General features: G+C 54.0%; 1 protein-coding gene across 2 annotated transcripts; it reads left to right on the top strand.

Moving 5' to 3' along the window:
• The first annotated feature begins 22 nt into the window (after positions 1–22).
• On the top strand, positions 23–27976 carry LOC134401901 (casein kinase II subunit alpha-like). Of its 2 annotated transcripts, XM_063131245.1 has the most exons (14): positions 23–166; positions 4325–4555; positions 14885–15023; positions 16945–17056; positions 18047–18148; positions 19310–19360; positions 20983–21042; positions 21574–21657; positions 24388–24498; positions 25258–25359; positions 25571–25671; positions 26383–26531; positions 27126–27215; positions 27449–27976. In XM_063131245.1, the coding sequence occupies exons 3-14, from the start codon at positions 14923–14925 to the stop codon at positions 27562–27564; spliced, it is 1179 nt and encodes a 392-aa protein (XP_062987315.1). In that variant the 5' UTR covers positions 23–166; positions 4325–4555; positions 14885–14922; the 3' UTR covers positions 27565–27976. The 2 variants fall into 2 exon arrangements, with proteins under 2 accessions (XP_062987315.1, XP_062987316.1); XM_063131246.1 differs by lacking the exon at positions 4325–4555.

Below are 27976 nucleotides of genomic sequence, written 5' to 3'. Positions count from 1 at the left end.
CGCCGCCGCCGCCGCCGCCATATTGTCACCCCCCCCCACACACACAGCGGACCGGGGAGAGGCCACCCAGCCCCCTCCCCTCCCCCTCCCACAAGGAGCGGACCCGGGAGAGAGCAGCTCTTCCCTGTCACTGCTGCTGCCGCCGCCGCCTCAGCGGCCTGGCGAGGTAAAGGCCGAGGGCGAGAGGCGGGGAGGGGGGGGGAGGGGGGAATATTGGGCCTGCGCCCCCCACCCCGATTTCAGGCCACTGTAAAGGGGGCAGGAAGAGCCCCCCCTCCATACCCTGTGGGGCTGCGGTGGGGGGGGGAAGGCCCTGAGAGGGGCAGGATGAATCCCGGGGTGGGGGCTCTGTTCAGTGGGTTAATGGAGGAAGAGGATGGGGGGGGCTATGCTGAGGGGGGGGGCTGTGAAGGATCTGTGGGAAGGGGGAGATGGGGTGGGGGGTGGGGTGGGGCTCCTTCAGGGCGGTGGGGAGTGGGGTGAGTGAGAAGGCAGGGGGGAAAGGGAGGGGGAGGAGAGGGGGGCCTGATTCCCATATGTGCTTTTGGGGAGGGGGTCCAGGTCTTGAGGGGGGGTCTCTGCTCCCTCGGAGTCTCTGGAGCTGTATGTGTGATGGGGAGCAGCAGCCCTGCCCTGCCTGTCATTTCTCTCTCTCTCTCTCTTCCTGCCATTAGAAATCAATTATTCTCCCCCCACCGCAAGCAGCGTTGGGATCCTGCCACTGAAATGGTGTTTCAGACCCCACCAGGGTCTGCGTTAGGGTCACTCTTGGGTCGTTGCGACCCATAGGGTGATGGGCGCGCTGTGGACACACTGCTGCATTCTCACAGGGCATCTGTGGGGCACCCCACTCACGGCTCCTCTGCCCCCACCGCCGCCGGTAGCGTCCAAAATGACCCATCCTTCACATATGGTTCAGATGCCCCAAAGGCCCTCTGCGATCCTGCATTAAAAGAAATGTAGGAATTCTGAGATCAGAAGCACACATTCTGCAGCTGGAATAAATAATGCACATTGACATAAATCTCTTTAATTTGTGTATGTATTTTTAAAGTCTATAGGGCTTTCCTTAAATCATCTCTCTTAGGTAATTGGGAATGATGGGACTCCCAAATTTTCTTGTGAAGGTGTGCATAGCAGACCTAGAGTATTCATTCAGATTTGGATAGCACCACTTGTGCCCCCCTAAACTCAACCCCAGGTCCCCAGTTGCGTATAGTGGTAATTCTCTTGTATTTGCTGCCAAAACGGAGCAGCAGACAAGCACCCAGAGAGGCTGCAACAAGTTAAGCCGGCCTGCTCTGGGCTGTATGTGCTTGTGAAGCCTTTAGCTTTTAAGTGACTTAAAAGTTTTAGAAATACACTTTTGCTAGGCTAGAACCTATGCAGCTTGTAACAAAATTAGAATAAACATGATTAGATGTTATATCCATTGATGTAAGAACATTGATGAAAGAACTGGGCATGTTTAGCCTGGAGAAGAGCAGATTGAGGGGAGACATGATAGCACTCTTCAAATACTTAAAAGGTTGTCCCACAGAGGAGGACCAGGATCTCTTCTCGATCCTCCCAGAGTGCAGGACATGGAATAACGGGCTCAAGTTAAAGGAAGCCAGATTCCAGCTGGACATCAGGAAAAACTCCCTGACTGGTAGAGCAGTACGACAATGGAATCAGTTACCTAGGGAGGTTGTGGGCTCTCCCACACTAGAGGCCTTCAAGAGGCAGCTGGACAACCATCTGTCAGGGATGCTTTAGAGTAGATTCCTGCATTGAGCAGGGGGGTTATTTATTTATTTATTTATTTATTACATTTCTATACCACCCAATGGGCGGAGCTCTCTGGGCGGAGCTCTCTGGGGGTTGGACTCGATGGCCTTGTAGGCCCCTTCCAACTCTGCTATTCTATGATTCTATGTTCAGCCTGTGCATCCCTTCTGTGGGATTCACCTGAGCAGATGAAGCTGACTTATTCTGAATTGGACCATTGTTCCATCCAGCCAACCAGCAGAAGAGTCTTGGAGTCTCCTGGGCACTGGGTTTTCGCAACCCTGCCACTGGAGATCCTCCTGATAAAAATGCCAGGATTGAACCCGGAACTTCCTGCACACAAATCCAGTGCTTTGCCACTGATTTGTGGCCTTTCCTTCACGGTCAAACCAGCCTTCTACTCTCCCGATGTTTTGGGCTTCAGCTCCCATCAGCTCTGGCTAGCATGTTCAGTGGTCAGGAATGTTGAGAGTTGTAGTCCAAAACATTTGGAGGGCACTAGGATATGGAAGGCTGCATTTGCACCCTGCTCTTTGCAAAGTCTGCGGTTTTGATTTCAGGCATGGGAAGATAAGTAAAGCCCTGCCAGTGCTGTTGGTAGAGATCGTTTCATTTCATTTATTCATTTATTTTATTGCATTTCTGAACCACCCAATTGCCAAAGTGCTGTGAGCAGTTCACAAAAATTAAAGCCCCCGAATGATTCATGATAAAACATAATATATTAACTTTTAAAAGTTTGAAACGGAATAAAACCAGAGTAAAAGCCAGTGGCAGGGTAACGATTTTAAAAAACACAGCAACGCATTTAAAAACCAAAAAAAAAAGCATGGAACATTTCATGGCAGCTGTAGCACTTTGGGCTATCAAGATATTGGGCAGCTCTCTTCCATGGGCCACTACAGACCCACCACTGGGCGCTAAGGTGTGGAAGAAGGGATGGGTTGATTTGAGCCTTGCTTGGTGGTCCTGCCCTCTCTTTTTCAAAATAGAATCTGTGTGATCCACTGTTTTAAATTTATGAGCACCTGCTTGTGGTGTAATCTGTAGTAAGTAATCTTGAATATGCACTCTTGCTTAATAATATAAAAATGGCATCCTGGGTCAGACCGAGGTCCAGCATTTCAGCCAGTGTTCATCCAGTCAATCACTGTCTAGCTTCTGCCCATTTGTTCAGTGTTGCTTAGTAGTTCGATGCCATTTTTTAAGAGGGATTTGATTATTTGCCTTTAATCTGACAGTGATGTTTACTGCCGTATTTCTTCTATTGTAAGACGATCAGTACCACCAACAGGAAAAAAAACAGTACCACCAACAGGAAAAAAACAACCCTAAGACACACCCTTGATTCTAAGACACACCCCATTTTTAGAGATGTTTATATGGGGGGGGGAAAGTGCGTCTTAGAATTGAAGAAATAGGGTATGTTTCTTCTCACAACTCATAGTTAAACTGTGGAATAAATCATAGAATCACAGAATAGCAGAGTTAGAAGGGGCCTACAAGGCCATCGAGTCCAACCCCCTGCTCAATGCAGGAATCCACCCTAAAGCATCCCTGACAGAGGGCTGTCCAGCTGCCTCTTGAAGGCCTCTAGTGTGGGAGAGCCCACAACCTCCCTAGGTAACTGGTTCCATTGTTGTGCTGCTCTAACAGTCAGGAAGTTTTTCCTGATGTCCAGCTGGAATCTGGCTTCCTTTAACTTGAGCCCGTTATTCCGTGCCCTAACTTAAAAGGTGATTAGATAAATTCATGGAGAATATGGCTATCAGTGTCTACTAGTTCTGATGGCTCTGCTACCTCTATTATCAGAAGCAGTACGCCTAGATACACCAGTTGCTGGGGATCATGAATGGGAACGTGTTCATGCCCGCATCTCCTGATTGTGGGTTTCCCGCAGGCAGCTGTTGGCCACTGTGTGAACAGAGCGCTGCACTAGATGGACCCTTGGTCTAATCCAGCAGGGCTCTTCTTATATAGGTTCTGACCAGGAGATTTGCCTCTCAGTACCAGTTACTGGGAGAGATGAGCGAGAGGGCGCTGTTAGCATGACCATCCTTCTATTCTTACGTTACAAGGAATTCGTTTTAAACTTCCAACTTAAGCAACAATCCTTTCTCTTCCCTTCCCACTTCCCATCTTAAATCCATGTGTTCCATGTAGATGTGGGGTGACGTGCCGCAGCCCAGCCTTCCTCAGCCAAGTGCGCTGAAGATGTCTTGGACCATTAACTCCGGTTCTCCCCAGCTAGCCATGGTCTTAACACATATTGGGGAAACCAGGTTGGGGAAGGCTGCCTCAGCCTAAATGGGAAATATATTTCAGGAACCCTTTTGTCTTTCTGGATTAGCTGCTGAGACCTTTGTTGGTGCTGTTTTAATTTGTTTGGCATTAGCCAATTGTGAATGATGCATTCAACTTTTTCATTACGGCTTTTATTTTTGTATACGTTTGCAAGTTGCTGCGACACCTGTGTGCCAAAGCAACTGTAAAAATAAATGTGGGGGAAGGAGGGGATAAAGATACACTACAGACATATTTGCTGTTCTTTCAGGGACAGGGCAATGCTGTGAACGAACGCCCAGCTTTGTGTTTCTCCCGTTGTGTTGGATGGACACCTCCTGACACCGTGGGAGCACCTTAACGTACCTCCTGGGCACTGCCTGGCCAGTGTCTCCACCCCCCATCCAACTTCTCCCTGCCTGGAATGCTGTACGTGCCTTGCTCTGCCTCTCACAGGACGGCTCCCGGTAGCTTTGGGGCTACAGATTAACCAAGGCTCAAGGTAGTAATCTTTGATGCTGGGTAACACGAACTCTATGTCAATGACCTGAGTTGTCAGCCCTCTTCTCAGAGAGAGAGAGAGAGAGAGAGCATACCTGGGACTTGTGTTTGCTGAGATGTAAACACAGGATGCTCACCCTGCGTTTGCATCCTGTGTCTTGCAATCCCTCATGCATGCCGCGTGCTTGAACTTTCCTGTGGCATCTGGCTGGCCGCTGTCAAAGACGGAATGCTGAAAGGGAAGGGGCCGTGGCTCAGTGGGAGAGCCCCTGTTTTGCATGCCGAAAGTCCCAGGTGCGCTCTCCAGCTTCTCCAGGTAGGTTTGGAAAAATTCCTGGCTGCAATCCTGGAGAGCCCTTGCTGCCAGTCAGTGTTGACAATACTGAGCTAGACGGGGCAGTAGTATTGTTGTAGATCGCAATTGTTGAAGATCGCAAGCTGAATAGGAGCCAACAGTGCGCTATGGCTGCAAGAAAGGCCAATGCTATTTTGGGCTGCATTAATAGAAGTATAGCTTCCAAATCACGTGAGGTCCTGGTTCCTCTCTATTCGGCCCTGGTTAGGCCTCATCTAGAGTATTGCGTCCAGTTCTGGGCTCCACAATTCAAGAAGGACGCAGACAAGCTGGAGCGTGTTCAGAGGAGGGCAACCAGGATGATCAGGGGTCTGGAAACAAAGCCCTATGAAGAGAGACTGAAAGAACTGGGCATGTTTAGCCTGGAGAAGAGAAGATGGAGGGGAGACATGATAGCACTCTTCAAATACTTGAAAGGTTGTCACACAGAGGAGGGCCAGGATCTCTTCTTGATCCTCCCAGAGTGCAGGACACGGAATAACGGGCTCAAGTTAAAGGAAGCCAGATTCCGGCTGGACATCAGGAAAAACTTCCTGACTGTTAGAGCAGTGCGACAATGGAATCAGCTACCTAGGGAGGTTGTGGGCTCTCCCACCCTAGAGGCCTTCAAGAGGCAGCTGGACAACCCTCTGTCAGGGCTGCTTTAGGGTGGATTCCTGCATTGAGCAGGGGGTTGGACTCGATGGCCTTGTAGGACCCTTCCAACTCTGCTATTCTATGATTTTATGATTCTATTAGGCTGCTTCCTATGTTCTTACAATGGCTGCATTCACAAAGGACGTACCGCATACAGTATCCTGTTCGAAGGGGCCGTGTGTACCTGTGCTGCAGTCACCAGGCGTTGTGTTTGCTCTCCGCTTGATGTATGCTGAGAAGTAGAGGTGTGCAGCCATATGAAATGCAGTGGTGCACCTCATGTGTACCTATGTATGCATCTTTAATGGGGCCAGTGACTTTAGGAATAAGTGATGCATACTGAGTTAAACGTACACAAGTCTGGTACAGAGTTTGCTTCAATGTCCTCTTGTATCAGTGTTCTCTTGTATTCTTAAACACACAGAATCCTGTCCACCCAGAGTTCAAATTACATTTTAAAACAGTCCTGCTCTACGCATGTTCAGAAGTACCAGTTGTCACCACATTCAGACATTAGGCAAATATGGATGCTATGTTTGCATAACCTCTCCTGGTTATGTCCCGCCTCAATGCAGACTTTAAATATTTTGGCCTCAGATTATTTCTGCCATTGGAGAAGGGAGAGAAGCTGGAAGGGTTCTCATCTCAACCAGTGGAAGCTTTACTTAAAACTCCCCATTTGCTCAGGCTTACAAGTATGCGCTGGTCTGAATATGCATGTTTGTGCTTTCTCCCACAAAAGTGGGGACAGGAGAATTGATTTTTAAATTAAAGCTGAATTTTCCAGCACCCTAAATTCTGCTCCTGAGCTGTGCCGAGTATATTCAACTCCCGCTGTGTCAGTTGATGAGTACCCAGGTGTGTGATTGTGTGCAACAGCGATCTAACCAGTGCTTCAACTGACCTTTGTCAATCCCGGATATACTTGCTTCTGCCTGTGGATCTGTGTCATTTTAGAAGCCAGTGCAGTTTCACAGGAACGAGATCTATGCAGATCATTTCCTTTACAAACCTCTTCCCCACCCCAAATGCTTGGAGGGGAAAACAGGGCGATGCCTGCAGACGATGCTCCCAACGTTGACGTGTCCGGTGGCCATGCCTCCAACCTCCGGTTGAACATGCGAGCAAGCGTGGCCTCCCTCCATGCATTTCGTGAACGTGTGAAAGGGCCCTTCTGAATGACCCTTTTGTTTCCATGTTTACCTTTGCTGGAGTTAGCAGGAAAAAGGGGGAGGGAATATGAAACCGCATGGCTTCAGAATTGGGTGCAATACTTCAGAGGGTCGCTGGTATTCAAAGTTTGCCCATTTCTTCTCCTAAGTCTTGTTGGGGGCAGCTGGAGTTGTGTGGGCTGGGCCTAAAGACCTGGGGCTTTCTTCAAAAGGCACCAAACATGTAAGATGCCCTGTAGGGAAGAGTGGGACCTGGGGAGTGGGACCAAGTAGTTGGGGGCTTTGATAGCGTGCCCCAGAAAGGGTATGGAGGGCCATGCTGTAGCTGGTTTGGATGCTCCATCTCACCTGAGTGCAGAGCAGAGTATTTCGCTGGTCATGGGTGCTCGTCACTTGCAAAGCTGAAGGCGACGCCGAAAGCTTTTCCCAAGAGTTAAACCACCCCTGACAGCTAGCTTGGATATCTCTAGGTCTGCTCAGTGGCCACAAAATAAGCTGATGCGAGATGCTGGCCCTTTGCAGTGCTAAAATTCAGTGTGGCTATTGCTGAAATACCTGCAAATGTAGGCGCTTGCCCACATGCCAGCTTTGGTTATTGATTCGCATCCCTGTACCGTGTTGTGCCCCCACGGCAGTTTGGCAATAAGGATTTGACATGTGGTTGTGGGGAGGGGTGTGTGTGTGTGATTTTTAGAGGTAAAATATTCAAGCGGCTCGTGTTAGGACTCCAAGCAAGGCCGTCTGTGGCTGCTGCAGGTAGAGGGAGATTTGAGGCTTGAGAGGATATCTTTGACCTGCAAGTCACCTGGGGCTGCAGCTTCCAAGTGAAAGGAAACCGTGGTGCTGACAATCTGTGCTACATCAGTGTTGTGCTCATTTGCCAGTCAACAGAGGGCAGTCAGAGATATTAGTGGCCTGGCTCAGTTTCCTTGCCGTGCTTTCAGAGTTTCCCTTTTGTGCCCGGAATGGGTTGGTACCCAAAGGGACGGAGGTTGTAGAGAACCTTCTTCTTCTTAGTGTGTGAATATCCAGTTCCTTAGGTAGCTCCATTGATCTGTAGCAGCAGAATTCTTTTACTGCGGTAATCCATCAGTGAAGTGCCAACGTAGTCTTTGCTTTAGTAATAAGTGAAATGCTCCGTTGTTTTCAGGAAGTGATTCTGAAAAGGTAGAACGTTGCTGAGAAATAAAGGGCAGAATATCGATCTTAACTGAGGCCTCTGACAGCCTTTTAAGGACATGGGAAGAGCTCGGTCAGCCAACGCTGGGCCCATCTATTCCCCAGCATCCTGATTCCTGTGGAGGTCAGCTGGGAGCCTCCAGAATGCCAGTCGCCAGGGCATGAAGGCAGCGCACCCAAACCCCACCATTGTGCTGTGCTTTCCTTTGGAGGTGCTCTTAGCGCCTTAGACATGTGGTGTGTTGCTGATGAGCTCCCCTCTGAGTTTGGAGCCGGGCACTGGCGTGGTAGACTCTCTTTAACCTTGGTTTTGGAGGCCCATGTCAATGGGACCTGCTCTTTTTGGGGGCTGGGGGTGGGCAGGGTCCCAGCGACGACCACAGTTTGAATGCTCTCAAGGCCAGCTAAAATGTGTGGACCCCCTGCCTTTGTGAACTGTTCTTGGGTGGGGGGTCCTGGGGGGCAGGTGATGATTCCTGCCTTGAGCAGGGGGTTGGACTTGATGGCGTTGTAGGCCCCTTCCAACTCTGCTATTCTATGATTCTATGATCAGGACCTAGTTATTGCCACTGCTGGGGAGAAATCGTCCCCTCAACTCAGTGTGGGAGGAGACCCTGGATCCTTTTCTCCGCTCTGTCTTGTGTGTAACGTGTCACTTGGCTCTCTTGCTTCCAGCCACGTTTCAAACAGGGGGATCTTGGTGGTTTGTTTGAACCGGCTGCACAGAGAGCTCCTGACCACCATTCGAATCGTTTTCCCAACCTAAATTGTCTCCCTTCCCCGTCTGCTAGTAGCTGGGTGGCTGGGAGCAAAACTGGCATGATGATATAGGGACATAGAATCATAGAATCGTAGAGTTGGATGGGGCCTATGAGGCCATCAAGTCCAACCCCCTTGCTCAATGCAGGAATCCACCTGAAAGCATCCCTGGCAGATGGTTGTCCAGCTGCCTCTTGAAGGCCTCTAGTGTGGGAGAGCCCACAACCTCACCAGGCAACTTTCCATTGTCGTATGCTCTAACAGTCAGGAAGCTTTTCCTGATGTCCAGCTGGAATCTGGCTTCCTGTAACTTGAGTCCATTATTCCCTTCCAGGAATTGTACCTTGGGTGGGGGCAATTCAGATGCAGAAAATTCTGTGTGTGTGAGAGGGCAGAATTCCAACCCCTTCCTCTAGCAACACCACCTTGATCAAAACCTGAGCCTTCACAGCTGCTTTAAACTTTAGAAACTTGAGGGTGGGGATCTGACTATGGATTCTCTCCCCACCCCATGTGTGGTTTATCCCTGAGGGCATAAACCTGTGTGTGGGTTTGACCACTTCAGGCTGCTGCAGGTGGGGGCACACCTGACTGCATGACTTCCTACAACAGTGCATAAACGAATTCCTGCACACAGAACAGTAGGAGATGACAACTGGATCAGAGCCCTCAGTTTTCTGCATGCAGGGTCATTGCTGCTGCGGTGGTATAGGAGGAGCTCCCGCCTCCCTGAAGTGGCACAGCTCAGACCCACAGGTGGGCCACCTCCATGAGGCCCCTGCCTAGACCCTGTCATCAGGAGTGCTCCAAGTGCTGGTGCCGGCTGGGAGGAGGCCTGCTGCTGCTCAGCCTCTTGAGAAAACCTTCCCCTCCCCTGCTCCTTCCCTTAGCGTAATGAGGAGCTGGGTGGAGCCTGTTCCCAGCTCTGCATGTGTGTGTGTGCTGCTGCAAAAGCAGAGGAAATGCTCTCCAGAGGCCCCTCTCAGCCAGCTTCCTTTGAGGCAAAGAGCCGCTACTTCCTTTTCTCCCAGTGCTGTGAAGCTGCATGTTGCAGCCTCCTTTATAGAATCATAGAATAGCAGAGTTGGAAGGGGCCTACAAGGCCATCTAGTCCAACCCACTGCTCAATGCAGGAATCCACCCTAAAGCATCCCTGACAGATGGTTGTCCAGCTGCCTCTTGAAGGCCTTTAGTGTGGGAGAGCCCACAACCTCCCTAGGTAACCGGTTCCATTGTCGTACTGCTCTAACAGTCAGGAAGTTTTTCCTGATGTCCAGCCGGAATCTGGCTTCCTGTAACTTGAGCCCATTATTCCGTGTCCTGCACTCTGGGAGGATCGAGAAGAGATCCTGGCCCTCCTCTGTGAGACAATGCATTGAGCAGGGGGTTGAACTCGATGGCCTTATAGGCCCCTTCCAACTCTACTATTCTATGATTCTATAACCTTTTAAGTATTTGAAGAGTGCTATCATGCCTCCCCTCCATCTTCTCTTCTCCAGGCTAAACATGCCCAGTTCTTTCAGTCTCTCTTCCTAGGGCTTTGTTTCCAGACCCCTGATCATCCTGGCTGCCCTCCTCTGAACACGCTCCAGCTTGTCTGCGTCCTTCTTGAATTGTGGAGCCCAGATCTGGACGCAATACTCTAGATGAGGCCTAACCAGGGCCGAATAGAGAGGAACCAGGACCTCACGTGATTTGGAAGCTATGCTTCTATTAATGCAGCCCAAAATAGTATTTGCTTTTTTTGCAGCCACATCACACTGCTGGCTCATATTCAGCTTGTGATCTACAACAATTCCAAGGTCCTTCTCACTTGTAGTATTGCTGAGCCAAGTGTCATAGAATCGTAGAATAGTAGAGTTGGAAGGGGCCTATAAGGCCCTCGAGTCCATCGTGGCAGCAGCAACGGCTCTCCAGGGTTTCAGGCAGGAGTTTTTACAGCCCCACCTGGCGATGCTGCGTGTTCAGAGGAGGGCAACCAGGATGATCAGGGGGTCTGGAAACAAAACCCTATGAAGAGAGACTGAAAGAACTGGGTATGTGAAGAAGAGAAGAAGAAGAGAAGATGGAGGGGAGACATGAGAGCACTCTTCAAATACTTAAAAGGTTGTCACACAGAGGAGGGCCAGGATCTCTTCTCGATCCTCCCAGAGTGCAGGACACGGAATAACGGGCTGAAGTTAAAGGAAGCCAGATTCCAGCTGGAGATCAGGAAGAACTTCCTGAGTGTTAGAGCAGTACGACACTGGAACCAGTTACCTAGGGAGGTTGTGGGCTCTCCCACACTCGAGGCCTTAAAGAGGCAGCTGGATAACCATCTGTCAGGGATGCTTTAGGGTGGATTCCTGCCTTGAGCAGGGGGTTGGACTCGATGGCCTTGTAGGCCCCTTCCAACTCTGCTATTCTATGATTCTATGATCAAACCTGGGACCTTCTGCCTGCAAAGAAAGGGTTCTGTCACTGAGCTCCTTCCCTCCACCTCCCCACCCCCAGTTCTGGTCATTGCACCTCAAAAGGGTATTGTAGAGCTGGAAAAGGTGCAGAAAAGGGCAACCCTGTGAGCGAAGTTTACTACAACTGGGGCTTTTCAGCTTAGAAAAAGGCAAGTAAGATGGGATATGACGAGAGAGCATAACATGGTGCCTGGTGTGGTGAAAGTGGAGAGGGAGAGATTTTTTTGTCCCCCTCTCATAATGCTAGAACCCAAGGGGGTCATCGTCCCATGAAGGCTGAGTGGTGGGAGATTCAGGACAGATTAATAAGAAGCACTATTTCACACAGCGCAGAGTTGAATTAGGATTTGCTGCTGCGCGTTGTAGCGACGACTGCCAACTTGGATAGTTTTAATAGGTGATTAGACAGATCCGTGGGAATAAGGCTGTTCATGCCCGTCATGATGGCTGTATGTTATCTGCAGTATCTGATGGCTTTCTATTCCAGTTGCTGGGGAACGCGGGCGGGAGGGTGCTGTTGCATTCTTGGTGCTTTCCCTCAGGCACCTGGGTGGCCCTTCGGCCTGATCCCTCGTCTTATGCGCCTTCTGGATGCCCGACTGTCAGGGATGCTTTAGGGTGGATTCCTGCCTTGAGCCGGGGGGGGGGGTTGGACTTGATGGCCTTGTAGGCCCCTTCCAACTCTGCTATTCTATGATTCTTTTCCTGGCTGGAGGTGAGGAGGAGCTGCAAAATGGGCGCGTTTCCGAACTCCCCCGTAGCCTTGGACTAGCAGAGCCTCGTTAAGACGCTACTAGCAGAGGGGAGATGGCTTCCTCAGCGTCCCACGGTCTTGTTTCCTGATCTGAGCCCTCCCTTGATTCATTAACATCCCCAAAATGCTGTAAAGCACCCAACTGTTAGGTATAATGATTTCAGATGAAATTATTATACGGTACGATAAATTTCAATCGGAAATGATGCAAAACAATAAGCCCATAGACAAAAGTGTGGGTGGGCGGATGGGGATAACATTAGACCTAGAGTGGCCTTACAAAATCAGAGAACCATAGAATAGCAGAGTTGGAAGGGGCCTACAAGGCCATCGAGTCCAACCCCCTGCTCAAGGCAGGAATCCACCCTAAAGCATCCCTGACAGGTGGTTGTCCATCTGCCTCTTGAAGGCCTCTAGGGTGGGAGAGCCCACAACCTCCCTAGGTCACTGGTTCCATTGTCGTGCTGCTCTAACAGTCAAGAAGTTTTTCCTGATGTCCAGCTGGAATCTGGCTTCCTGTAACTTGAGCCCGTTATTCCGTGTCCTGCACTCTGGGAGGATGGAGAAGAGATCCTGGCCCTCCTCTGTGGGACAACCTTTGAAGTCTTTGAAGAGTGTTTGTTTGTTTATGGGCTTACTGTGCCACACCATGTACATCTGAATTTTATCTTACTGTATATTAGAAGCGGTCGTGTGAAATGGTTCTACAGAAGTGTTGGTTGCTTTATTGCACGTCTCTGCGTGTGAGAGAGAAAGTTTGTCTTGTTTACCAACTGTTCTTCTTCTTTTTTCTGATTCTAGTTAAGCCACGTTGAGTTTTATACAGCTGGCTAGGGGGTGATTATGGGAAACGGCGAAACCGGAGGGGGCTGCCTGGGCCACTGGCCAGAGCAAGCCCCTCCTAGCCCTTTGCTCCTCCCGTTCCGGCAAAGGAGGCCACCGGAGCTGGGTTGGAGCTCCTGCAGGGCCCTAGAGTTGAGAGACGCTGCATGTTAAAGTGAAGTCCTGGGTTCCCGGAGTCCTCAATGGCGCCATGTTGCTTCTGCCTGGCTCCCCACATTCCCTGTTTATGTCTGGATGGGCCTTGGAGTCCCTTTCCCCCTGGTGGAACTAGGTGACGTGATTCCGTAAAACGTTGCCTGGGTTGGGCTGCAGAATTCCCACCAGTTTTCTGTTGAACCTGGAGACCAGGCCGGGGGTTGGGTCTGGAGTGGGGATGGTTAGAGTTTGGGGCTGACGTACTTCGCAGGCAGAAAGTGGGCAGGTCAGGTGTCCCAGCTGCTTCTCTCCCTGCCTTTCCCCAGCAGTGCGGGCAAAAGGTGTCCTCTGGAGAGACGTCGCTGGGCTAGGAAGCGTTGCCCAGAGGCACCCTGAGGAGGGGCCGCCTTCTCTCGTTCTCCGTAGTCCCTGCTCTGACCCTGGCTGTCAGAGGCCGAGATGGTGGTCTTTCCCCCAGCAGGCATTTGGCGGGGCCAGCGGCTGACGGGTTCAGGAAGGGCACTTCAGGGCTTGCTCTTAATTGCTGTGGAGCGTTGGAAATCAGAGAGCCGGTTTCTGTTGCTGGCTTAATTGGCCTCCGGGGCGGATAGTCTGTGGGGTTGGTGCAAGGCGGAGGGAGTGTTTGTGCTGCTGGCAGCTAAGGCGGGTTTTGGATCAGCAAGCCACGACGTGCTCTGTAGGCAGTGCTGGGTCTCCTTGGAAGCAGGCCAGCAGCGGCAGCAGCAGCAGCAGCACTGGCTGCTTCCCCTCAGCCCTGATGGAGGTCTGCCGCACGGCCCCAAACAGGATGTGCCTGAGGGTGACAGCCTGGCAGGTGGTGGAGGCCTTGAGCAGGGCCTGCGTTCCCAAAAGAGAGGTGCCGGGGTGTGTGTGTGTGCTCCGGTCCACCTCCAGGCCTGGATCAGCAAGGGAAATGGGCAGACGGTTCTTGTTTTCCATGTTCCAGGGCTGAGCCTGGTTGTGCCTGGTGAGCCTGGCCTCAGGTGGAACCCAGGTGGGGTCCTGACGCTGGAAACTGGCAGCCCCCCTCTGAAATTGCAGGCTGCCTGCCCCCTCTGCCCCCTCTCCTAGCAAGGGCCGTGGCTCAGTGGCAGAAGGGCCCCTGCCTGGCATGCCAAAGGCCCCGGGTTCCGCAACACCAGCACCAGCTTTAGGTAGGGCTGGAAAGATGGTCTAAAACCAGGGGAGCCACTGCTGCCAGCCAGTGTGGGTCAGACTGAGCTAGATGGGCCGATGGTTTGATTTCATATATGGCAGCCACCTCCAGTATCAGAGGCAGTGACCCTATGCACACTTGCTGGGGAATATGGGTGGGAGGGTGCTGTTGCACCCGTGTCCTGCTTGTGGGTCCCCAGTCAACAGCTGGTGCGAGGGCCCCTGTGTGAACTAGATGGACCCTTGGTGTGATCCAGCATCAGGGCGCTTCTGAGGTTCTTATTGCGCCCCCAACCCCCCCAGCTCTCCAGAATCGGTGCAGTTGGATTGCTGCCCTACTTCCAAGTCTGTAAAATCTTCAGATCCAAGCAGGCACCCTATCTGGTGAACGGTATGACTTCCTGGAGTCCTGAGGATGCTGCACGCACTGCTGGTACCGCTGTTCTCCATGCCGCTCCGCCAGGTTTGAGTTTGACGGTGTTCGCTCCGAGGCTTGGAAAGCCAAGGGACAAGGAGGGGACGGTGTGCGTCCGTGCGCACACGCGCCTTCTCTCTCGCTGCCCTCCGGGGAATCATGCGAACCAGCTGTTAGAGTTGCTGGTGCGTCTTCCCACGATTTCCTCTCCTTCCAGGCTCGCTATAACCAGGCATATTCTGCCCTCTCTAACACTTATAAGCATCCAGGCTGGAAGAAAAAGATGTGTGTGGGTGTGGGTGTGGGTGTGTGTAAGATTCTGTGGAGTGGCTTCTTCCTTTCCTTGAGCAGAAGTCTTGGGGCCCGTTCCCTGGATCCAGGTTCAAGGTTGGCTCTCTTTTCTGTGTGCCTGATCAGTTCTGTTTTTGCGGCAATCTCTTCGTTTGTTTTTAGAGCAGTTGAGGTGCTGACCGTGACGACGCTGGGACGGCATGTCGGGCCCGGTGCCGAGCCGAGCGAGGGTCTACGCAGACGTGAACACGCAGAGACCCCGCGAATATTGGGACTACGAGTCGCATGTCGTGGAATGGGGGTAGGATGACTTCGGGCTCTGCAATTGCAGGATATATTTTTTTTTAGAGTGGGTCCCCCCACCTGTTAAACCTCCTTGGGGAGGGGTCCCATTTCTTCTTGATTCCCTGCGCCTCTGTTTTTTCTTTACTGGGCCAGAAGTTGCTGTGCTTCCGCCACTCCACCCCCAAATGCTGCAAATGCAACCATAGCCAGTGCGATGTGCATACTTGGTTTATTTATTTATTTATTTATTTATTTATTTTATTTATTACACTTATATTCTGCCCCCATAGCCAGAGCTCTTTGGGCGGTTTACAGAAATTCTAAAATTGAGATAAAAACAAGTATACAAAATTTAAAATGTTAAAACACAGAACATACACACATAAAGCATTACAAACCGTTAAAAAACTAAACATGTGGGTGATTAAGATGTGCCGCCATATGCCTGGGCAAAGAGGAAAGTCTTAACCTGGCACCAGAAAGATAGCAGCGTTGACGCCAGGCGAGCCTCGTCAGGGAGATCGTTCCATAGTCTGGGGGCCACCACCGAAGAGGCCCTGTCCCTCGTTGCCACACTCCGAGCCTCTCTCGGAGTAGGCACCCGGAGGAGGACCTTAGATGTTGAACGTAGTGACTGGGTATATTCACGTCGGGAGAGGCGTTCCGACAGGTATTGTGGTCCCAAGCCGTGTAAGGCTTTATAGGTCAAAACCAGCACCTTGAATTGGGCTCGGAAACATACAGGCAGCCAGTGCAAGCGAACCAGAGCAGGTGTTATACGGTCGAACCTTCTGGTTCCTGAAATCAATCTGGCCGCTGCATTTTGCACAAGCTGCAGCTTCCGAACCGTCTTCAAAGGTTTCTGGAGACACAGGGGGAGCACTGGGAAAGAGGGTTGAGTCCACAGAGCTAAAAGGGCCGTGGGCCAGGGCTTGAGACGGTCGTGGCAGGGACTTAGCCCTGTGCCTTTGCACCCTGAGAAGGCCCCTGCAAAAGAAAGGGTGGGTGGAGGAGCTGGGTCCCTCCTCTCACCCCCTGGCAAGAAAAGGGCAGCTCTCCTGAGGGATACGCCTGATCAGCTCAGGCCCACGTCTGGCCTCTATCCTCATCCCAAGTCTCAGCGGAAGGGCGGTGGAGAAGGGCCCAGCTAGTGGCCAGGAGACGCGGCTCTTCTGACGAGACCAGGGCTTCTCATTGCTGGTAGGGGAGGCAAGGCAAGGATCAGCTGCTGGGCAGGATCCGACCTCTTTCAGGGAAGCAAAGCCCTGCCTCCTACAGAGAGCCTGCCTGTTCTGTCAAAGGCAGGTGAAGAGACAGGTGAGCTGGGACGGCTGTGCCTATCCTCACCTGGAGCTTCCCCGTCCCTCTCCTCCTGGGGCAAACATGCGTGGCCCATTGGTGACGTCTGGACCTTTCTGAAGGGGTGCTGAGGCCCGGCCTGTAGCCTTCGCCCTTCTCTCCCTTTAGATGGGTGCAGCTGCATCTTGGCGCAGCTGCTGGCAGGTCATTGAGGGCCAACTCAGGCCAGCTCCACGCTCAGCCAATTACACTCTCTCGGCTTAACCTACTTCTTAGGATGGTTGTGGAGATGAAATGGCGAGGGGTGGCTGGCATATATTCCACCCCGGGCTACTCGGAGGAATAAAAATCTAAGAGAGCTAGGAAGGGGGAACAAATTTTCATTGGATTATTGGTTTGGTTTTGCTGCATATATTGGCTTTTTTGTTGAAAGAAGGGAAGAATAATTGAGGGGAAGGAAGGGTTGGGGCTTGTTGGTCCCTGGTGGGCCGTAGGTGCTGAGGAGGGGGAGGGGGCCAGCCATGGAGAATTCTCACGCCCCTGGAAATGTGGGTGAGAGAGGGGGGGGCTCTTGCTCAAAGCTGGGGGCCTCTAGCAGCCTGATTTATTCCCCCTCCGCCTTCCCTGTCCTCCAACAGCAACCAAGATGACTACCAGCTTGTGCGGAAACTCGGCCGCGGCAAATACAGTGAGGTCTTTGAAGCCATCAACATCACCAACAACGAGAAGGTCGTGGTGAAAATCCTCAAGGTGCGTATGGAGCCTGGACTCTGGGCTTCCTGGCCGTTGGCCCTTCCTGTGTTCGCCGGAGTGAAGGAATGGAGGTCATCGTGGTCGTAGGGTCAATGAGTGGCCATGGGCCAGCCCCCCTTCTCTCCGCTTCAGGCACACACACACACACACACACACACACACACACACACACACACACACACACAGCATCCTTGGATATGGGGGTAATAACACCAGCCCACCTTACAGGGCTGTCGTAACGGTTGCGGAGATCATGTATGTGAGCGCGTTCAACAGTTATAACTGACGGTTGCTGCTGTTGGTGGCTGAGGAAGCCCTGCGTTGGCCACTCATTCATTTGGGCACAGCATGAATCTGTACTCCTGAGGATCTTGGCTTTGTCAGGTTTATCCGTTGCACTCGCAAAAGTCAGGGTTGAAATTACGGCCAACTGCCGCGTCTCTTGAAGGCTCCGAAGCCACGGGAGGTGGCGGTGGTGCTCCTGTGTCCTCACTGCACTGGGACTTAGAGGCTGCCTGAGTGCCGCTGGGTGGCTCCCCGTTTTAGTTTCGAAGATGCAGCTTGGCAGGGCCCCTTTTGTTCTTGGGGGACGGGACGAGGCTGCCCTGCGGGGGTTTAAGGCTGTCACTGCCACTTCTTACGGATCAGACCTGTGTCAGCAGGGGTGCGGCAGAGAGGGTTGGAGGTGTGTCCGCTTGGGGGTTGAGAAGGACTCTTAGGGGAGGCAACAGGTGGGAAAGCTCCGTGCTGAGGGGAGGGGGGCAAAGTCGAAGCAGGCAGGCAGCTTCCTGCCACGGTTTCCCTGGACGCAGTGTCTCAGTGGAGTCAGGGGGGTCCCCTCAATGCAAAGCAGCAGCCGTGGCCCTCGGGGGCGGTTCTGTTGTCCTCCCTGGTTGCTCCTTCAGAGCCTGGGTTGGCGAGGGCAGAGTCAAACCAATGGGTTTCGGGACGGTCTCTTGTGACGGTGTAATTCTCTTCTTTTCTCAGCCAGTAAAAAAGAAGAAAATCAAACGTGAGATTAAAATTCTGGAGAACCTTCGAGGCGGCCCCAATATTATCAGCCTTCTAGATATAGTCAAGGACCCCGTGGTAAGCAACGTGGCGTGTCTTTTGGATTGACTGGAGAACAGCATCTCGTGTCTCTGTTGCAGCGCCCAGCCCCATTTCAATCTGGTTCTAAAAAGCTGGAGGGGGTCTCCCTGGAAGTGGGGTGGAGGAACTCTCTGGGGCAGAAGGAGCCCTGTTGCGTTCCAGAGGGCAGGGAGGCCGTACAGCGGGTCAGGTTCCTGGCCCAGGGAGGAGAGTGACGTGGGATGCGTGAGCCAAGGGCACCCGAAAAATGCAGGGTAGTTGTGATGGCGAGGCAGGACATTTCCCCCTTCCTGTCTGACTGGCTAGCGGCCTGGGAGGCTGAGGAGAGGCGCCTCCCACCCAAGCCCAGTGCTTGCTTCGCTTGGCACGATTTGCTGAACTCGCCCCATCTGGGATTCCCCCTGCTCTCTGCGTGTGGCCTGGGCAGGGTGGGGATGCTGAAGGATGGTGTCGTCTTTGGGGGCAGGGGAGCAGGGTCAGTCTAGATGGCCTTTGGGATCCCAAGTCCTCTGCCAGTTGCATGGGGAGCATCTGTCTTCATCAAGAGCCTGCGCTGTCCCAAGCGCTTTGCACCCAGAGGCGAGCCTTGGGTGGTGCTGGGCAGAGTGTGGCAGGTCAGCTTCCCCCTGGGCATTTCTGCGCCCCCTTCCTTTGGCCCCAGGGTCAAGGGCCAGCGCTGCACACTGGCACAGGGCCTCTGCTTCCTTCTCCCAATGTAGGTTACCTTTGCAAAGCAAGACTGCAGGCTCAGGGCCTCTTAGAACACACAAAGTGGGCTTTTCCTGTGACCCTGAGTCAATACTCTTCCTGGCTCAGACCCACGTCTGCCCAGCCCAGTGGGTTCCCCCCCCCCCATCTGGTGCTGTGTGGGCACCCCTGGAAGTTGGCTAGTGGCCTACCAGGGGGCCACGGTCTGCCTCCTGCCCTTCCCTCCCTGTGCTCCTACGCCCCATAGAGGAGGTGTATCTTGCAAAGAAGCTGAAGAAAGGGAGCGAGGGAGGCTATTGCTTGTCTTGGTTTGGTCCCAGGGTGGGGTGGGGCGGGGGGCAGGGTGCTCATCCTAGAGATGTGAGACTAAACCTTGGCCGTTCTCTGTTTTCCCTCTCCTGCCTGGGAATGCGTGCTGGTGGTGGCGTTGCTGCTCTTGCCGCCCTGCAGTCTCGGACCCCCGCCCTGGTCTTTGAGCATGTCAACAACACAGATTTTAAGGTGAGCGCCTGCCGTCCTCCTGGACCCCTGCTTCTCCACTGCTGTGTGGGCGGGCGGGCGGGCGGGGGGCTTAAAACGGGTCTAGAGCCCAGTAGAGGCTACTTGCTGTAACCCTTATATTCTGGGATGGCCAGAAAGCCTCTCTTTGTCTTGGAATCAGTGTTGTGAAGAGAATAATAAAAATTCGTTTATTCAAGGCATTTTTATCCTGCCTTTCAGCCAAAAAGGCTTCCAGAGTGGCTTCCAAAGATAAGAAATAAAACAGAAGGCTGTTAAATACTGCTTCACTGTGACCTGAATTGGGGGTGAGAGAAAGAGAGAGTCAGAGAGAGACAGAGAGAGAAAGTCTGGGTTGGGATGATCACGTGGCTAAAAGAAGCCACCGTGGCTTCTCCCCCTGCCCTGCGCAGGCTGCACGGCCGCCCATTGTTTGCACAATCACCCGCACTGCAGTGTGAGTTGGCGTGCCCTCCGAACCCAGTGGGGTGTCATCTGAACGCGTGTGTATGCGTGTGCGTGTGCGTGGCTTCGAACCCACCCTACAACCATGATTTGCAGGGTGGGTATGAAGCTGCACCGCCACCCACTGATTTCAGATGACGTGTCAAATTGCACTGCAGGGCGGGGAATCATGCAAACGACGGGCGTGTGTGCAGCACATGCAGGGGTTGGGGGAGAAGCCACGATGCGTTCTTCCCCCCACCCCCATGATCATTTGAACACCCCGAGAGAGAGAGAGAGAGAGACGGGGGGGGGGGGGCGTTTATCAGATTCAGCTCATCCCTCCTCTGGGCTGTGTCCTGCAGTTGCTCAGGCCCGAGAACCCGTCCTTGCCCTGTGGGCAGGTTCCTTCTTCCCTTCCCTTTGCTAATGTCATTTCCCATGAAGGTCCAGAGGCTGCACCAGTCGCCCCGGCATTGTCTGGCCGTGGGGCGGGGGGTGCGTTCCTTTCCCTAGGCTGCCACGAGCCTTGGAGGAAGGGCCTCTTGGAACAGACCAGCAGGCGTTTTGCCCTCCTTCGTCTTCCCTCTCGCCAGTCCTGGGATGACTTCCTTCTCCCTTCCTGCCACGGCCGAGATGCAGGGTGATCCCTGTGCGGTGCTGAGGCGGGGTGGTGGGGCAGCTCGTTCCTCTCCCAGTTGAGGAGATGGTTCCGGGGCATGAGAACAGGGCCAGAGGAGACGTGCCATGACGAGGCGGGAGTAGCTGTTCTCAGATCCTGAATCCTAGGTACAGCACCATGTACATTGATGGTGCTATATAAATAAATAATAATAATAATAATAATAGGTGGTGGGTGGGGCCCAAGTAGCCAGAGCAGGCAAAAGGCCACCTCCTCCTCCTCACTTTTGGCAAAGGGCAGAGGCCCGCTGGGCGGACAGGCAGGGCTGAAGCTTTAACGTGAGTAGTGTGGAGGACCAGTGCCCAGTCTCAAATCCAGACCGGTGTGGGTGGTTGTGAAGATTCACTGGCAATGATAGGCACTCTGCACATGCTCAAAGGCACTTTGCTAGTGCTTTGCCCGTGCTAGGGGAGAGAGTTGCTCTTAAACACTGGTGAGCCCAGCCCTGGAGTGGTCTGCCTAACCGCCTTCCTGCCATCTTTCTTCTCCCCTCGCCCAGCAATTGTATCAGACGCTATCAGACTTCGACATCCGATTCTACATGTATGAAATCCTGAAGGTAAGGGATCGAGCCCACGGGAACAGAGGCGATGGGCTGCCCTGCCAGCTGCTGGACAGCCACCTGTCAGGGATGCTTTAGGGTGGATTCCTGCCTTGAGCAGGGGGTTGGACTCGATGGCCTTGGAGGCCCCTTCCAACTCTGCTATTCTATGATTCTATTCTATGACTCTATGACTCCGTTGTGGACCTCCCTGTTCCAGTGCAACACTCTGGTGGAAGTGGGGCTGTCCTTGTGCAGGTCCAGCACAGGGCAGCAAAGGGCTGATGAACGTAGCCCTCTTCTTCCCACGGAGGAGAGTCCCAACTTTTCGTGCCACGGACTGGGCTAGCTTGCCCTGATATTGTCAGCTCAGGCGGCCCGCTTCCCCTGGCCCACCACTGCCCGGGTGTTGTACCCTGCGTTGTTTAGCCATAAGAAAACAGCCCAAGTCTGGATTTTGGCGTTCTCCTCGCCCGCGTTTGCTTTTGGAGCGAGGTGAGGCTATCCTGATGTGACCCTTGTCTCTGGTTCTCCTCCTGCCCCCCACAGGCCCTGGATTACTGCCACAGCATGGGGGTCATGCATCGGGACGTGAAGCCACACAACGTCATGATCGACCACGAGCACCGGAAGGTAAGGCCATTTCCGAGGGCGCGTCGCCTTCTGCCCTCGCCGGAAAGCTCTCGCAGGACACCAGGGAGGCCTCTTCTCCTCCACCAGCTCGCTCGGGGGGCTGCAGCGGGCGGTTCTTGAGGGGAGGCAAGGAGGGTCCAGCTGTGGAGTGCCTGCCAGAGATTAGAGATGCATCAACCCCGGTACCTATTAGATGACCTTGATTTTTGTTTCCATGTTACTCTGGCTGGCAAAGGTAGCCCTAAACTGGACCCTCCTCCTCTTCAGAGCTTTGGGCAGTGGCTGTTGGTCCAGCCTCTCTGACCTGCACTTGCTTTGAACACCCGGCCCTTTTTGCAAGGGATGGAAGCGGGGGGGAGGATAGGAAAGCCGTCCTCGTGTGTGAGACACCGCAAGGAACACGCCAGTATTTGAAGTTGCAGTACCCCGGGGTCGCAGCGCTTCTGAATTAAAAGCAGGTCAGTGTTTCCCGCTTAGCGTGATGCAGGGGTTGGCAGCCTTTCATGACTGCAGTCTTCCCAATGTGGCTTACAATATAAAACATACATTTCAGTTTCAGTATAACCGCAAGAAGCATAAAACCTGTTTCCAGAGATGCAGGACCTTGTTGGGATTAAACACAAGCTTTTGGGGAGATAGACCAAAGTAATATTCTTGAAGGGTGGTTTTTACCACATTTTGGATTCTATTCCAGTAATGTCTATTTGGAAATACCAAGCTGCATTTAACTGATAATACTATTGACCCCAAAGCGTTGCGACTTTGAATACTGTTGTGTTCTTTGTAAAAGTTCCTCATTTACTTATTACGGTATTTTTATACCGTGTTTCTGAAGCCGACCAAGACGATTTACACAAAATTCAGAAGATAAAATCAATAGTTAAATAAAAGCTCTAAAAATAACCTTAAAATAATAGCCATTTAAAAAGGCAAGTGAAACTGTGTGTGTGTGTGTGTGAGAGAGAGAGAGAGAGAGAGAGACAGAGAGAGAGAGAGAGAGAGAGAGAGAGAGATTTGGCTCTCACCTGCCCCGACTCTGTGTGTCCCTGTGTTGGAGGGGGGTGTTGTTGAAATGGCTAAGGTTGTTCCTGGAAATCCCAACCCTGAAATTCAATACATTTTACAGTATATTAAGGTCCAAAGCACCCCAACAGTTAGTACTTCTGAGCCACGTAGAGAGCTGAAATTTAGCACACATGTCCCCAGGGCAGTCTGGAAGACATTTGTGAGGTTTCCCATAGAAATGGGAGGCAAGAGGGGTAGCTCCAACTGATGGCAGATGTCCTGGCCGCTGAGAGCTGGAACTTGATGCACACAGAGCCTGAGACAGTTTGATTGCTGGAAAATGCAGAAGGTGGGACGTTTTTATCCCCAAGCGTCAGGCCTCGACCAGCTGTTTCATCTCCCTGGGCCGGTTGCTGCTCCTGGCTCCCAGTCCGCGCATCCGCCTAATTTGGGGGGTTCCCTGAGGAAGAGGAGCAAGGGGCACCCTTCCTGCTTCCGCCTCAGAGTTCTGCTGGTATTTATTTATTTATTTATTTAGAGAGCCAGGGCTCTCTGGGCGGTTTACAGAAATTCTAAAATTAAGATAAAAACGAGTATACAAAATTTAGAATTTTAAAACACAGAACATACACACATAAAGCATTACAAACCGTTAAAAAACTAAACATGTGGGTGATTAAGATGTGCCGCCATATGCCTGGGCAAAGAGGAAAGTCTTAACCTGGCACCAGAAAGATAGCAGCGTTGGCGCCAGGCGAGCCTCGTCAGGGAGATCGTTCCACAGTCTGGGGGCCACCACCGAAAAGGCCCTGTCCCTCATTGCCATACTCCAAGCCTCTCTCGGAGTAGGCACCCAGAGGAGGACCTTAGATGTTGAACGTAGCGACCGGGTATATTCACGTCGGGAGAGGTGTGAATATACACGTCAGGTATTATTTATTTAATTTATTTATTTATTATTTTATTACATTTATATACCGCCCCACAGCCGAAGCTCTCTGGGCGGTTTACAACATTGTGGTCCCAAGCCGTGTAAGGCTTTATAGGTCAAAACCAGCACCTTGAATTGGGCTCGGAAACATGCAGGCAGCCAGTGCAAGCGGACCAGAGCAGGTGTTATACGGTCGAACCTTCTGGTTCCCGAAATCAATCTGGCCGCTGCATTTTGCATGAGCTGCAGCTTCCGAACCGTCTTCAAAGGCAGCCCTATGTAGAGGGCATTGCAGTAATCTAACTTGGAGGTTACCAGAGCATGGACAACTGAAGCCAGGTTATCCCTGTCTAGATAGGGGCGTAGCTGGGCCACCAACCGGAGTTTGTAGAAGGCACTCTTCCGTGCCACTGAGGTCACCTGAGCCTCAAGTGACCATGATGGATCTAAAAGAACCCCCAAGCTACGAACCTGCTCCTTCAGGGTGAGTGCAATCCCATCCAGAACCGGTAGAACACCCCCCATCCTGTCAGCGGAATCACCTACTAACAGCATCTCAGTCTTGTCTGGATTGAGTCTCAGTTTATCAGCCCTCCTCCAGTCCATTGTCGCAGCCAGGCACCGGTTCAACCCATCCACAGCCTCTCCTGCTGAAGATGAAAAGGAGACGTAGAGCTGCGCGTCGTCAGCATACTGATGACGGCGCCCTCCAAAGCTCCGGATGAGCGCCCCCAGCGGCTTCATGTAAAGACTTTTGGCTCAGGACTGCTCTTTCTTCCCCCTTCTGGCTGCAGCTGCGTCTGATTGACTGGGGTCTGGCGGAGTTCTACCACCCGGGGCAAGAGTACAACGTGCGGGTGGCCTCCCGGTACTTCAAGGGGCCAGAGCTCTTGGTGGACTACCAGGTACGTCGGCAGCGGAGCCCTGGCCAGCCGTGAGGGAGGGAACGAGGAGCCGGAGCACAATTCTGGGGCCGTAAGAGGCGGACTCAGGCCAGTCCAGGCTGTCCCTCCGCTTGGCCCAGCATCATCTATTCTGAGCTGCTCCCCAGGGTCTGCAGCGTCGGGGGTTCTTCCCCCTCATCCGCTGCTACTTCCCAGGCCTTTCACTTGGAGCTGGTGCAGCTGGGCCCTGCTGCGGGCAAAGCTGAGCGCTGCTGCGGCTGAGCCGTGGCCCCTTCCCAGCCGTCTCCATTCGAGAGTTTGGGCTGCGGATGACCTTTGCTGGAGACCCTGGAGAGGTCTTGCTGGACTCGGCAGGCAGCTGGTGTGAAGCACAAGCCTTGTGATCCAGAAGGGAAATGATGAATCCTGGGGGTGGGTGGGGGGTGCACATGTGTCACAGCCGGAGGAGGGCTGTGGGGTGGGGAGCTTGAGCTCCCTGGGATGGCTGCTGAGTGGGCCTCATTCTGTGGGGTACAAGGGAGCCCAGCACCGGCAGGGGTGGCTGTGGCTGCTGGGGGGTAGGGAGAGAAGGGGCATTCGAGAGGCACTCCAGCCACAGAACGGCGACTCCAGGGCAGCCTTCCCTCCAGGGCCCCCCTGCTCCAGCGGGATGCCCCCTGCCTGGGAGGGGTGTGTGTTTCTGTCCACTGCTCAGGACCCCCTTCTGCCCCCTCTCCTGCCCCCCCTCACCGCTCGCTCTGCCCCCCCCCCCTTTCCCAGATGTATGACTACAGCCTGGACATGTGGAGCCTGGGCTGCATGTTGGCCAGTATGATCTTCCGCAAGGAGCCCTTCTTCCACGGCCACGACAACTACGACCAGGTGAGGCCAGCTGGGGGCAAGAGGCCAGCCTGCCCCTCCCTCCCCCCCTCCCTGCCTCCCCCCCTTCCGGTGGTGGCTGCTGCTTCACGGATCCTGGCAGAGCCCTCTTCTGCCGCTTGGGGAGGGTGTTTCCCCCCCCCCCGCACTGCGGGGGCTGTGGGATCATGTCCCCACTCCTACCTGGCTCTCTCGCCACCTCCGTTGCTCCTAGTTGGTGCGGATCGCAAAGGTGCTGGGCACGGAGGACCTCTACGACTACATCGACAAGTACAACATCGAACTGGACCCCCGCTTCAACGACATCCTCGGCAGGTGAGTGCCAGGCTTCGCCCCCCTGGGCACGGTACGCCTTGCTCAGGAGGATCAGGGGCCTGGGAACGAAGCCCTAGGAAGAGAGACTGAAAGAACTGGGCAGGTTTAGCCTGGAGAAGAGAAGATTGAGGGGAGACATGAGAGCACTCTTCAACTACTTAAAAGGTCCCACAGAGGAGGGCCAGGATCTCTTCTTGATCCTCCCAGAGTGCAGGACACAGAATAACGGGCTCAAGTGACAGGAAGCTAGATTCCAGCTGGACATCAGGAAAAACTTCCTGACTGTTAGAGCAGTACGACAATGGAATCAGTTGCCTGGTGAGGTTGTGGGCTCTCCCATCCTAGAGGCCATTCAAGGGGCAGCTGGACAACCATCTTTCAGGGGTGCTTTAGGGTGGATTCCTGCGTTGAGCAGGGGGTTGGACTCGATGGCCTTGGAAGCCCCTTCCAACTCTGCTGTTCTATGATTTTGTGCTCGAGTGGTACTGAAGAGCCTGGGGCGGGTGGATGGGGGTGGGGGTGGCGCTCAGGGCCCATCAAGAGGGGCTCTGGCCTGCCGGAACTCTTCCCCCTGCCTCTGAGGGTGGGTCGGTGGCCCCTGTGGTTGGTGGCCCCCTTTCTGCCAGCGACGCCGTGGCTCTTGCGAAAGAAGGGCTCCTGCAGCGCACGGCCCCCATCCCCCCTCCCTCCCTCCCTCTCTCTCCCGGCCAGACATTCTCGCAAGCGATGGGAGCGCTTTGTGCACAGTGAGAACCAGCACCTGGTCAGCACCGAGGCCCTGGACTTCTTGGACAAGCTGCTGCGCTACGACCACCAGACGCGGCTCACGGCCCGCGAGGCCATGGAGCACCCCTACTTCTGTACGTTGCCCGGACAGCTCTGCCTCCCCCGCCAGCCCTGCTGCCCTCCCCTCTCCGAGGCGGCCGCTGGCTCCAAGGCCCCCTCCCCGTCGCCCATGCCGCCCGTGGGAGCTGGGCCTGGGCCTCACTCACTAGCATTTCCACCCCTTGGTGGGCTGTTGCTTTGGTCTCCGCGAGGCTCTGTTGGGCAGCCTTTCTGGCGCTGATGCCCAGCAAGGAGAGGCTGTGTGGGGAGGGCCCCCGGGATCAGGCGCCCTTCTTTGTGTGGGGGGTGTGTGTGTGTGTGTGTGTGTGTTGCTGCTGCAGCCTTTCAAGCTGCTGCGTCCATGCCCACAGCCCCCCCCCCGCCCCGCCCTTGGCCTGCCTCTCCCCACTGGAACATCTGAACGGAATTCTCCAGCCCCCGAAGCCTCCCCCTTTGGCCCGACCCCCTCACCCCCGAGGGTGCAGAGCCGCCCTCCCCGCTTCCCCCTCCTTTATGCCCTTCCGGCCGGGCTGCTCCTGCGGCAGGTGGGGGCGGGGTTAGGGGCGGGCCGAGTCGACGGCTGGCCCGCGCTCCCTGGAGTCAGTCACCGCCCTTTCTCGCCTGTGCAGATCCGATAGTGAAAGATCCCACCAGGATGGGCTCCTCCGCTGTGCTCTCGTCAGCAAACACGCCTGTCAGCTCCTCCAGCATGTTGGCAGGTAGGTCTCCGCACCCCCAAGCACAGGGCCGGGGTTGGGGGGACGTGGCTGCTGTGAGGGTCCTGGGCTGGGCAGGGGAGTCCTGGAGGAACCCCCGCTCCCTGCTCAGCCTCGCGTGCCCCAGCCCGTGTCTTCCACGCCGAGGGCTGCTGGGACCGAGGCGCCCCCCCCCCCCGGCCCCTCTTGCCCTGGCCGACTCTTTCTTCCCACCCCCTCTCTTTCCGCCTGCCCAGGGATCGCCTCCATGTCTGCCTCTCAGCCCATCGGCAGCCTGGCCGCCTCGCCCGTCATCTCCTCTCCAAACGCTCTGGGCTCGCCAGTCCCTGCCGCCGCCGGAGCCCAGCCTTGACCTCAACATCACCACCTCTGGCTTCGCGCACCGCCAAGGCCGCCGCCTTGCCCTCGCCCGCCCGCCCGCCTGCCTCAGCAAGGCCCTGCCGCCCGCCTGCAGCAGGCAGGAGGGCGGCCAGGAGGGGGTGGGGGCGGGGGTGGGGGTCTGTCTCTGGAATTTGATATTTTTTTGTTTCTGTTGAGTATGTCAAAGAGCCAAGCCTGGGCTGCTGTTGCTGCTGCCGCCCCTCCTCCAACCCCCCCCCTCTGTGCGGCGACGAAGAACGCGGACTCTGGCGAGGGACAGCGGCTTCCCTGTTGTCTGTGTCCAGTAACGGGGGCTGCATTCTTCCCACGAGGGCCGTGGTTAGTGATGCAACTACAGCGTAGACACCTAAACGGAGAATAAAATTTATTTTCTATGTCCCTAA

The sequence above is a fragment of the Elgaria multicarinata genome, chromosome 7 (assembly GCF_023053635.1).
Source record: "Elgaria multicarinata webbii isolate HBS135686 ecotype San Diego chromosome 7, rElgMul1.1.pri, whole genome shotgun sequence".
Taxonomy (NCBI): Eukaryota; Metazoa; Chordata; class Lepidosauria; order Squamata; family Anguidae; genus Elgaria; species Elgaria multicarinata.
This window is presented reverse-complemented; position numbering and strand designations above follow the sequence as displayed.

Coding starts and splice junctions, on each gene's coding strand:
- LOC134401901 (XM_063131246.1), top strand. CDS start 14,923: ATGTCGGGCCCGGTGCCGAGCCGAGCGAGGGTCTACGCAGACGTGAAC. Junction 19,361..20,982: donor TCAACAACACAGATTTTAAG/GTGAGCGCCTGC, acceptor CCCCTCGCCCAG/CAATTGTATCAGACGCTATC. Junction 25,360..25,570: donor GCCACGACAACTACGACCAG/GTGAGGCCAGCT, acceptor CGTTGCTCCTAG/TTGGTGCGGATCGCAAAGGT.